Source organism: Marmota marmota, unplaced genomic scaffold, assembly GCF_001458135.2.
Source record: "Marmota marmota marmota unplaced genomic scaffold, marMar, whole genome shotgun sequence".
NCBI lineage: Eukaryota > Metazoa > Chordata > Mammalia > Rodentia > Sciuridae > Marmota > Marmota marmota.
The window spans coordinates 63,957,239-63,968,987 of record NW_025999968.1 but is presented as its reverse complement, the minus strand read 5'-3'; the positions used below and the strand labels follow the sequence as shown (position 1 = coordinate 63,968,987).

Genomic DNA, 11,749 nt, shown 5'->3' with positions numbered 1-11,749 from the left:
TTGGTACTTTGGGGAAAAAACTTGACATGACTTTTTTTTAAAAAATACTAGAAATAGTTTCAAAAAGAAATGGTCTGTACGAGGGCCTTCTGAGAGCCGCTGGGAAACAGCACCAGGCACTGGCCTTGGGTGCTGTGGAGGGAAGCGGCACTCACAGAGGCTGCCGAGACCTGCCCACTCAATTCACACATGCGTGCCAACAGCTGCACACTACCCACTGCAGGTCTCACTCCTCAACATCCAGCCCAAGTTGTGAGGTTTCCCCTCCTACTCTCCTTCTTTCCCATCTTACCAACTTCACACCAAGTGATTTTCTGTGGGAACAGTCACACCCACACTATTTTACCTTTACTCATGAGTGAGTGAGAGCTGATGGCTGGCTGGGCTTGCTGGGGGACACAGTGAAGCTGGGCTCCACACCAGAGTGATATCCTGTGCTTGTTCTTTCAGAAGGAGAAGATGAATGTGCTCACCATCTGCTGTTTCCAGGATGCTCCCGCCGTACCCCCGAGGAGCAGCTCTCACAGAAGCCACCTGGGGACGTTCATAGTGCGGACGGTCCACGAGGCCTGTGGTGACGTCAGGAGGGGCAGAGTGCAGATCTGCTTTTGAAATGAAGACGAGGTGGCTGTTAGTTCTGAGGAGCACATACTGCTGATCAACCCACCGTCAGATGCTGCCCCCAGCCAAGCCCACATGGAGCCTGACTGATTCTGCTCCCAGCTGCCCACAGCACAAGACTCTGTGAGTGCCCAGATATCACGAGCAACAGTGGTGGAGGCTCAATTCTCAGAGGGATCCAGACCTCAAACCAAGACTACAGCACAGAGATAGGCACGCAGCAACTGGCCAGTGACCACTGCAACCTAATAGGAGTCAGAATTCTCCCTCGAGGGAGCCAGACAAACCTGAGCTCACGTGTCAAGAGAACATTTCACAATGTCAGCCACACATCTGTAACCTATTAACCACCAAAAAGTATGCCAGAGTTACAAAGACCCCACCATCATAGGCCTCAAAGGATAAAACTAAAAAATGTCTGCGATGAGCTGGGCATGGTGGCACATGCCTGGGACCCCAACAACCTGAGAAGCCAAGGCAAGAGGACTCAAAGCTCCAGCCCAGGAGGCGGGGCAAAATCCCATCTCAAAAACAAAACCACAAATGAAAAACAAGGCTGCAATACCATGTGACCCAAACAGCTGCTTAAAGTAAAAAGGGTCACTGTCACATTTAAAGACTAAGATGGGAAATACAAAATGCTTCAAGCACCCCATCCTTGTCGTGTATCCCTCACGGTGCACTTGCCACCTCTGTGGAAGGAAAGGCACTGCACCAGAAGGACAACAGACACTGGCCTCCTGCAGCACCGAGCAGCAGACACTATTCCAGAGTCCAGGTCTGCTGACCAGGGCAGCGATGGCCTTGGGCTGGTCTCTGGTCAGTGGCTGACCAGGGCAGCGATGGCCTTGGGCTGGTCTCTGGTCAGTGGCTGTGCTAAGGGTGCTCTCCAGCATTCCAGCTCACTAGCGCTAACCTTCTGCCAGCTACTACTTCCTTATGAGGAAAGACCAGATGGGAGTTGTTTACATGACAGAATTTAGACAGCCAGACACAAACCCACTCTTCATGCCACAGAACGTGCCATGTGGGAAGACCTACAGCTCTCATGACATCGTCTCACAGCCCTTCAAAGAGTGTGACACTGAGCAGACAAACATTTTAGAGCATGCCAGTCAGTAGGTTCTCTGAGTTCAAAAAGAAATTTCCTTGCTGTAAAATCTAGCAAAAATAAGTGATTTAAAAATACACATGAAAAGCAAGGCATATGTGGTAACGTATACATTATAGGTAGTTTTTTAAATAGCCACATAAACTACTCAAAAATGAACTACTATAACGAAAAGTACTGCTTTTAAATATGTGTTTACGTTTGTGTCAAAATATTTAACATGGGGCTGGGGTTGTGGCTCAGCGGTAGAGCACTCGCCTAGCACGAGCGAGGCCCTGGGTTCAATCCTCAGCACCATGTAAAAATAAATAAATAAAATAAAGGCTTAAAAATATATTTAATGGGGCTGGGGATGTGGCTCAAGCGGTAGCACGCTCGCCTGGCATGCGTGCGGCCTGGGTTCGATCCTCAGCACCACATACAAACAAAAGATGTTGTGTCTGCTGAAAACTAAAAAATAAATAAACAAATAAATAAATATTTTAAAAAATTCTTAAAAAATATATATATATATATATTTAATGTATTTGATTTCCTTAATCTGAAACTAGTGAGGTGCAGTGGCACATGCCTATAATCCCAGGGATTCGGGAAGCTAAGGCAGCAAGATCACAATTTCAAGGCCGGCCTCAGCAATTTAGCAAGGCCAGAAGCAACTTAGTAAAAACCTGTCTCAAAAAAATTAAATTAAATTAATAAATAAAAGGGGGCTGGGGATGTAGCTCAGTGTATGCTCCCCTGGGATCAATCCCTGATACCAAGAGGAAAACAACAAACAAACTTTTTTTAAATTACCTTTACCTAAGATGTTCTCATCAAATTTTTTTACTGAATATATTCTTCCTCTTTCCAGATTTCTCTCCTCAGTTCAAACTAAAGAATATCTAGTGTTAAAAATAGAGAAAGGATGCTTCCGCAACAAGAGGAGGGAAGGCCAGGTGCAGACTCAACATCCAGTAGCCCAAGGCGGGGACCACTGCCTCCTGGGAGCGGAGCTTTCCTGGATCTTGGAACATCTGCCTACAGGACTGGTTGGACCTTCCTAACCCTGAAGTCAAAACCCAAAACGCTCCCGCATGGCACTCAAAGTCTCAGATTTCAGAGCATTTAAGATTTCTATTTTCAGATTACAGAAACTTAACTTGTACTTTGAGATTTAGAATAAAAGTAAAAATGTTCCCAGAAAGCCACAGAGACAAGGAGGGCAGGCTGCCCTTCACAGGAGCACCCGCAGCCCCTCTGTGTGTGGAAAGCATGATGTGGGGGCCAGCTGCTCTCTGACTCACATCACAGTGGCATGACCCTCTTCAGCAGGAATACACAGACCAAGAAGAAATGCAGAGCAACTCTGACCAGCCCCACAGAGGGACACTAAGAACCCCACCCACCTCCAGTGCAGCCAACTGACCACGCTTACAGGTAAGAGCGTCTCAGCACACAGGCCCAGAACTGCCTGGACCAGACCACCTATCACAGGTGTACCACAGGTGCTCCCGTTTCAGTTTCAGCAGAAAAGCAAAGAAAATGAAGAGGATCAAAAAACCTGGGGCCGGCTGGGATTGTGACTCAGCAGTAGAACAGTCGCCTAGTGTGGGCGGGACCCGGGTTCGAGTCTCAGCACCACATAAAAATAAAGGCATTGTGTTGTGTCCATCTACACCTAAAAAAATAGATATAAAAAAAAAACCCGGGGCCAGCTCTGGCTCCCCACTGAGCAGCCAAGTATTGTCAAGAAGTTATAAACACCTCACTTTCTGTCTTCCTTCCTCTAGAAAATGAGGTCACCAGGAATCTCCAGCAATACCGCCTGCCTGTCTAGGCACCAAAGCAAGAGTGTTCGGGGACCACATGCCAGCCGCATGCTGCCAGCCATGCCACTGTCTTTGTTTAAGCAGGATGTCACGTTTTTCCTCCCTGAGTGTGATCTGAAGTGCGTGATTTGGAAGAGATCCAGGCATTTTCATGATCAGCTTTGACTGGCACCTTGATTTCAGCTGAGGGGCGCCCGGAGGAAGAAAGGCCATCATAGCCACAGCCCTGGCCCCTGCCTCAGGACCTCACCTGCTCATACAGGCCATGAGGAAAGGCAGCCAGCCCAACGGGGCTGTGACAACCACAGCAGGCAGGTGACACCGAGCAGGGGTGGGGGTGGAGGATGCCCACATGCCCCAAGAATCGGGCTGCCAGCTCCCAGAGCACAGAACTACTTCAGCGACCGAGGAGGACACCTCTCGGGGGAGAAGAGGTGGGTTTCTGAGCAACCAGGCCTACTGTTCAACAAGTACAGGGTTTGATCTGGAAGCCAAACTGGCCAGGAATCGTCCCCGCTCCTGTCAGGGTCATCACTGCAAGCTCAACACCAGATGGCATTTCAGGCAGACAGGCACCGTGACCTCTGGCTGCAAGAGCCCGGCTGTCTGTGGAAGGTGGCACAGCCCCACTGCCCTCCACCTGCGGGCCAGGGGAGCGCCTCCATCCTGGGCACGCCTGACCCTGCCCTGCTGCGGCCATGGCCACGGCAGCTGGTTACTGACCTATGTGGGCGTGGGCTGCAAGGTCTGAGAGCGCGGCGGCGGGTCTGTCTCCCGGGTGAGATGAGGTGGAGGATGCGGAAGATGAGGTGGAGGAGCCCTGAATGACCCGGTCGAGCCAGGGCTCTGCACCGGGGTGGCTCTGGAGCACAGTGGAGCTGAGCTGCCCGGGCCGCTGCACAGAGCCCTCGTCTTCTGAAGCGGACGATGTGTCTGCGGTGAAAACAACCACGACAGGCATGACGCAGGGTGGGTGAGAGGGTGGCTTCCCACGGGCCAGCCCAGAGGGTGCCGGACACCCAGGCCGCTCCTCCTAAGGGCATGTGAGGAGGCTGAGGGGAAGTGCTCTAGGAGTCCCACTCCTAGAGGCCCTGGCCACTGGCGCATACTGGGGTGAAATGGGCCTCTCTGCCTGAGCACGTCACTGCTGCCCGCCCACATGGCCACACTCCAGGGCAAGGCAGGCCAGCCTGCAGAGCCACAGCACTGGGGCGGCCTGGGGGCTACACCCTGTCCACCTGTGTCCTTGCAGGCAGATCACATGAAGTAGCTCTAGAAAGAGCTCAGTCAGTGAATTAACTGTGGACAGCAGTCTGTCGGGTCAGCACAACCACACTCACGGGTTCACAGTTGTCAAAAGTCTTTGGCAACGACACAGTGTCCACACCTCTGCCCAGTAGAAATAATCTGACAGCAAATCCTAAGATATTTTCCGACAATAAAGGTTAAGCACAGAATCACCACTGAACCACTGAGTCGTCTCGTGATCTGAGGTGTCTGGTTTTTCCCTATGATTCCAGATTCATCAAACCAAACATGAGTGTCACGAGGGCAGCCACAGAAGCTCGTGAATGGGAAGCCACCAGCCCCTCAAACTTCGGTCAGGGTTAGTGGGAAGTTAGACAAACCCCATCTACAACTTTTAATTTCTCATGGAAACAGCAAGAAAACAACAAAAAATTACTAGAACTGTCCAAATAGTCCTCAACTGTCCCACTGAAGTCCTGGTAACAACATACCAAATGACAGTGACAAGATGAGAATAATTGAGCTTTTGTATTTTACTAAGTGCTTATTTAAGGTTCTTCTCTTCACCCCCAATATTAATAGTATCTTGAGTTTTTTTAAACAAAAGAAACTAAAATCCTCACACAAAGTGCTGCAGAGAGGAAAGGCAACTTTAGATTTTCTTTTCAAGATCTATAGCTGAGAAATTTATAAGTATTATGCTTATTTTGAAATTATTTTTAGATCTAAAGAACTCAGCTCAAAAATAGAAATTGTCAATGTTAAACTGAATTGTATTAAGTTAGTAGGTATTATGTACAGAGTCTCTTATTTACCATTTCCATTCTTATGTTGGTTGTACCTGTGGATGTCACTGAGAAAGTTTAAAGATTGCACATTTGAAACAAATGCTCTTTACAAATAGTTAGATTTTTTTTTTAAGAGAGAGAGAGAATTTTTCAATATTTATTTTTTAGTTCTTGGCGGACACAACATCTTTATTTTATTTTTATGTGGTGCTGAGGATCAAACCCAGCGCCCCACGCATGCCAGGGGAGCGCGTTACCACTTGAGCCACATCCCCAGCCCCACAGATAGTTAGATTTTAAAGGGAAAACGAGATCATTGTGCTGTGATTTTATCCAGGATGTGAGAAAAAAATATTACCCTTGGGCTGGGGTTGTAGCTCGGTGGTAGAGCACTTGCCTAGAACGTGCAAGGCCCTGGTTTTGATCCTCAGCACCACATAAAAATAAGTAAATAAAATCAAGATACTGCATCCAGCTACAACTAAAAAATAAAATTTTGAAAAAAAAAATATTATCCTTGGAGCTTTTTTCCCTTGCTGCACAAATAATTGTGAACCATTTTAAGTGACTTAAACTATAAACCAAACAGTACAACCTGCTAAGATGACCCTGCATTGCAAGTTATGTAACTAAGATTGCTGAAGCTTTAGATGAAAGCTAAAGAATTGTTGGATTCTCATTGTATGACTACAATAATTATAACCTTTCAGAAGAGATTCTTCTAACCTGAAAACATCTATGAACTGAATTTTAGAAAATAAGTATATTAATTAGTTATTTTGAAAGATACCAAATGCAAAAGTTGCAGATCTATATAAGTTAATAAGTTCATATACTCCACATGAATGTAAGTGTGTTATATGGAGATTTGTCTTGTAAACAGTTGAATGTACCTAAATTTTCTGTATGTGAAAAATGTGGTTAATGTGCTTATTACAGGGATAAGTAAACTTTCAGTTTTAAAATGGGAAAAAAAAAAAAAAAAGTGCTGCAGAGTACGCGTGTCCCCATGGGAAGAACAGTGCCGTGCACATCACAGACACACCATAGCATGCTTACTAAGTTCCCCAAATCTGTGCTCCAAACAGAGGGACATTCCAGCTCAGGGGATCAAACACCAGGCCTCAGGCCCACTCCCAAGACCACCCATCAATACCTGGGGGGGTGTAGGCATCCACGGAGGAGTGCGCCAGGACGGAACGTCTCTTCGAGGGCATCGGCATCCTCCTCTCTTTGTACTTGGCCAGGGCTGCTTGCACGGCCTCCGTGTGGACATCTACAGAGAGAGCAATGGCAGAAAGGCTTTGACAAGACAAGACTCTACTGTCCTCATGGCTCGCGAAGGGGACAAATCTCTGACTGCCTAACCATCCTACACTTTTCTAAACAGGAACCAGAACAATATATCCATAGTTATAAATTAAAACAACAACCAAAGAAAAATCCCCAAATTTGAAAATAAAGTGAAAGAGATAAGCCTGAACAAATCTCTGCCGTGAGAACCAGCACTGAGATTCGCCAGCCTGCTCCTCCAGAAGACCCACTGCAGACACAGAGAACTGCTTAGAAAACTTCAAGCTCTCGCACGCTGCAGCCAGTGGTGAGAGAGCTATAACACAGGTGTCTTCTAGGTTGAGGGGCCTTGCACGTCTGCCCAGCTCCTGAGCGGGAGGCCATACAAGTGCAGACCAGAGCGCAGATCAACCTGGGACTGCTGCTTTGAAAAGCTCCACCCTGCCGGACAGGCACAAGCCATCAGCACAGTGACTCGGGAGCTGGGACAGGAGGGTCACAAGCTCAAGGCCAGCCTGGCAACTTAGAGAAACCCTGTCTCAAAATAAAAATTAAAGGGCTGGGGGTACAGCTCAGAGGTAGAGCATCCTGGGTTCCATCCCCAGCACCATGAAACAAAACAAAAGGAAGAATGTCTCACCTCTGTGCACTGAAAATGTCTAAAACAGCCACCAGCCCGACAGCCTCGGCATCATTTTGAAACCTCCCCCTCACCACAGGGTCACTGAGAATCATCAGCTCTGGGGCAGGGGAGGAGCACCTCACCCTAACAGACTTGGGCAAGCCACGAAGACCACACAAGGCCGATTCAAGAGTCCCCAGGGGCCAGGATGGGCAGATAATATCACAGATGTGTACTCAGGAAAGGTGAAGAAAGGAGAGGAAAAGAGGAAACAGAATTCTCAGGCAGCCATGGAGGAGGCCAGTACCCACCCACTGTTTCAAAAACTGGCGATAAATGGAGAGAATCCACATGCACCCTGACCTTCCTGTGCCAGCTAGTAACTGAGGGGAAGTTCACCGTCAGAGGCCATTCAGGCCTCTGAGTAAGGAGCAACGGGATGCCCTTCATCATTCCACAGCCCTGAGGAATCAGAGCCAGGGACCAAGCACAGCTCTGGCTTCTGCTTCACAGTGAAGAACGAGACGGACTCCACAGAGCCACCAGACACACTGCCAGGCTGCATCGGCTGCCGACCAGGGAAGACCAGAAACTTGCCAACCACCGGCCACATGCACATCTCACCTGGGTCCTGGATCCAAACAAACTTTAAAAAAGGAAATGAACACTGTCTGAATACTTGATATTAAGGAATTACTGCTAAACACTGTTGGATATTTGACATTAAGGAATAGTGACTATTCATTACTTTGTAATAATGCCATTTCTTTTAGAAATACATATAGCAATACTCCCTACCTGTGGTTTCACTTTGAATAATCAACTGTGGCCTAAAAATATTACGTGGAAAATTCCAGAAATAAAACACTCAATTTTTAAATTGCATGCTCTTCTGCACAGCATGATGAAATCTCACACCACTGTGTTCCAACTTGCCCAGGTCATGAATCACCCCTCTGTCTAGTGTATCCATGCTGTATATGCTACCCACCATAGGTTACATAGTGGCCGCCTCAGTTATCACATGGACTGCTATGGTATCACAGTGCTGGAATACAAGCAACCCTTGTTTTATTTACTAATGGCCCCAGAGTACAAGAGTAGTGATCCTGTAATTCGAATATGCTAAAGAGAAGCTGTAAAGGGTTTCTTATAAGTGAAAAGGTAGAAGTTCTTAACAGGAAAAGAAAAAGAATCAGGAAAGATGGTGGAATAAGATAAGCATCATTACCCAAAGTACATGTAGGAAGACATGAACGGTGTGACTCTACTTTGTGTAGAACCAGAGACATGAAAAATTGTGCTCTATATATGTATTATGAATTGAAATGCATTCCGCTGCAATGAATAACAAATTAGAATAAATAAATTTAAAAGAAAAAGAATCATACACTGAGATATATGATGAGAATAAGATATATGATGAGAATCAACCTTCCAGTACCCAACCCACTATTTTGAAAACGGGAAAAAAAATTGAAAGAATCCAGAATGTACTGGAAGGAAAAGAAATTCATGACTATTTTGCCATCATATCTCAAACTTGTTTAAAAGTCATAGCCATGGTATGTGGCAATTAGGGATGAAACAGGCAGGCGTCAGCTGGGTGAGGTGGAGCACAGCTGTCATCCCAGGCACCAGGAGCCTGAGGCAGGATCACAAGTCCAAGGCCAGCCTCAGCAACACAGAGAGGCCCCTAGCAATTTAATGAGATCCTGTCTCAAATAAAAAGGGCTAAAACATGACTCACTGGTAAAGCACCCTCAGATTCAATCTTCAGTACCAAAAAAAAAAAAAAAAAAAAGATAAAACAGATGTTAAATATGTGTAGAAAAACATGGCACAGGGCTAAGGTTGTGGCTCATCGGTGGAGCACTCACTTTTCATGTGTGAAGTACTGGATTCAGTTCTCAGCACCTCATATAAATTAAAAAAGGTTCAGCACACGCCATAGGTTCAGGCATCAACTGGGGGATCCCAATCAGTGCCCTGAGGATCCACAGCTAAGTGGTAAGGAGGAAAAACCTTAAAACTAACACCAATCCTCCTCAAATGATCCCATGAAATACAAAAGGAAGGAACCCTTCCAATTCATTCTTAATTCCTTTTAAGGTTCCAATGATATTCTTCATGGAAACAGAAAAAGCAGTTATGAAATTCATTTGGAAAAATAAGGAGAAATCCTCAGTGAGAGAAGCAAAGCAGGAGGCATCCCAGTAGCACACCCTTAAACTACACCACAGAGCCACAGAAACAGCATGGGGCCGCACCAAGACAGAACGGAGACCAGTGGAATGCAAGACACTGGACAAAGGGGCCATAAGTAGTCACTGGAGAGAAGAGAGCCTCTTCAACAAATGGTGCTGGGAAAACTGGAAACCCACATGTAATAAAGTGAAACTAAACCCCTCGCTCTCACCACGCGTGAACTCAAAGTGGATGGAGGACTCAGGCATTAGACTGCAGACCCTGTGCCTACTAGAAGAAAATGTAAGCCCAACTTCCCAAAATGTCGGCTTAGGAACCAAATCTGTCAACAAGACTCCTAAAGCTCAAAGAAGTAAAACCAAGAATCAATAAATGGGATAGTATCAAACTTAAAACCTCCTTCACAGCAAAGGAGACAATCAAGACAGTGAAGAAAGAGCCCGCGGAACGGGAGAAAATCTTTGCCACCTGTACCTCAGATAGAGCATTAGTCTTCAGGATATATATATAAAAAAAAACTCAACTTCAAAAAAACCAAATAACCCAATCGATAAAGGGGAAAAGGCACTGAACAGACACTTCACAGAAGAAATACGAATGGTCAACAAACGTGAAAAAATGTTCAACATCTCTAACAACTGGAGAAATGCAAATTAAAACCACACTGAGATTCCATCTCACCCCAGTCAGAATGGCAACAATCAAGAATACAAGTAACAATAAATGTGGTGAGGATGTGGGGAAAATGGTTCACTCATACATTGCTGTTGGCACTGCAAATTGGTGCAACCACTCTGGAAAGCAGTATGGAGATTCCTCAGAAAACTTGGAATGGAACCACCATTTGACCCAGTTATCCCCCTCCTCGGTACACACCCAAAGGACTTAAAATCAGCACACTGCAGTGACACAACCACATCAATGTTCACAGCAGCTCAATTCACAATAGCTAAGCTACGGAACCAACCAGGTGCCCTTCAACAGATGAATGGATAAAGAACATGTGGCACATATACACAATGGAATATTACTCAACCATAAAGAAGAATGAAATCATGGCATTTGCCAGTAAATGATGGAACTGGAGACAATCATGCTAAGTGAAATAAGCCAGTCCTCAAAAACCAAAGGCCGACTGTTCTCTCTGACGTGCAGCTGCCAACACGTAATAAGGGGTCGGGCAGGGAAGAATAGAAGTTCATTGGATTAGACAAAGGGGAATGAAGGGAAGGAAGGAGGGATGGGAATAGGAAAGACAGAGGAATGAACTGGACGTAACTTTCCTATGTCACATATGGATAAATGACCAGTGTGACTCCACATCACTTTCAACCACAAGAATGGGGAGTTATGCTCTATACATGTATGATATGTCAAAATACATTCTATTATCATGTATATCTAAAAAAGAACAAATTTTTAAAAATTAAATAAAAATAAAATTTCTATGAGAAAAAAAACGAGAGAGACCTTGAGTCAGGCAAAGATTTCTTAGGAAGAACAAAAGTACTATGCACTGGGAGAAGTAGAACCTTAGGTCTCTTCAAAACCAACAGCACTTTAAGAAAATGCAGAGTCAACTAACCGCAGACTGGGAAAGGATCGCAAGTCCCACTGACGATAAAGGAGGAGGACAAAGCTCATGAGGGCAACGCGGAGGGCTGGGGTGAGGAAAGGGGGTGCAGGACCATGGTGCGGCTCCCAGCGCAGGAGGCGTGTGGCTACGTGTGAACACCTGCACCCGGCTCGTGAGCTGCAGGGTGTGGCCACCTAAGGACTCACTGCAGGGGTTCACCTTTGTCACACTGGGAGTGTTAGATATTCCTGACATGACCACTTCTTGCTGGCCATGGTGGCACATGCCTGTTAATTCCAGCTACTCAGGCAGCTGAGGCAGGAGGAGCAGAAGTTCAAACCAGCCTAGGCAACTTGGCAAGACCCTGTCTCAAAATAAATCTTGAAAAATATGTATGTGTATAAAGGACTGGTATGTAGCTCAGTAGTAGAACATCCTCTATCATCTTTTTTTTTTTTTTTTTTTTTTTAA

At 46.0% G+C, this 11,749-nt stretch overlaps 1 protein-coding gene across 1 annotated transcript in view; it reads right to left on the bottom strand.

The window, feature by feature from the left end:
* Dip2a (disco interacting protein 2 homolog A) overlaps positions 1 to 11,749 on the bottom strand; it is a 65,490-nt gene that overhangs the window by 52,313 nt on the left and 1,428 nt on the right. Inside the window, exons 2-4 of the mRNA XM_015478884.2 lie at positions 6,736 to 6,855; positions 4,267 to 4,476; positions 474 to 605 (exon numbers count right to left, since the gene is read on the bottom strand). Of these exons, the coding sequence (XP_015334370.1) occupies positions 474 to 605; positions 4,267 to 4,476; positions 6,736 to 6,802 (409 nt within the window). The 5' untranslated portion in view covers positions 6,803 to 6,855. The remainder of the gene's footprint in view (positions 1 to 473; positions 606 to 4,266; positions 4,477 to 6,735; positions 6,856 to 11,749) is intronic.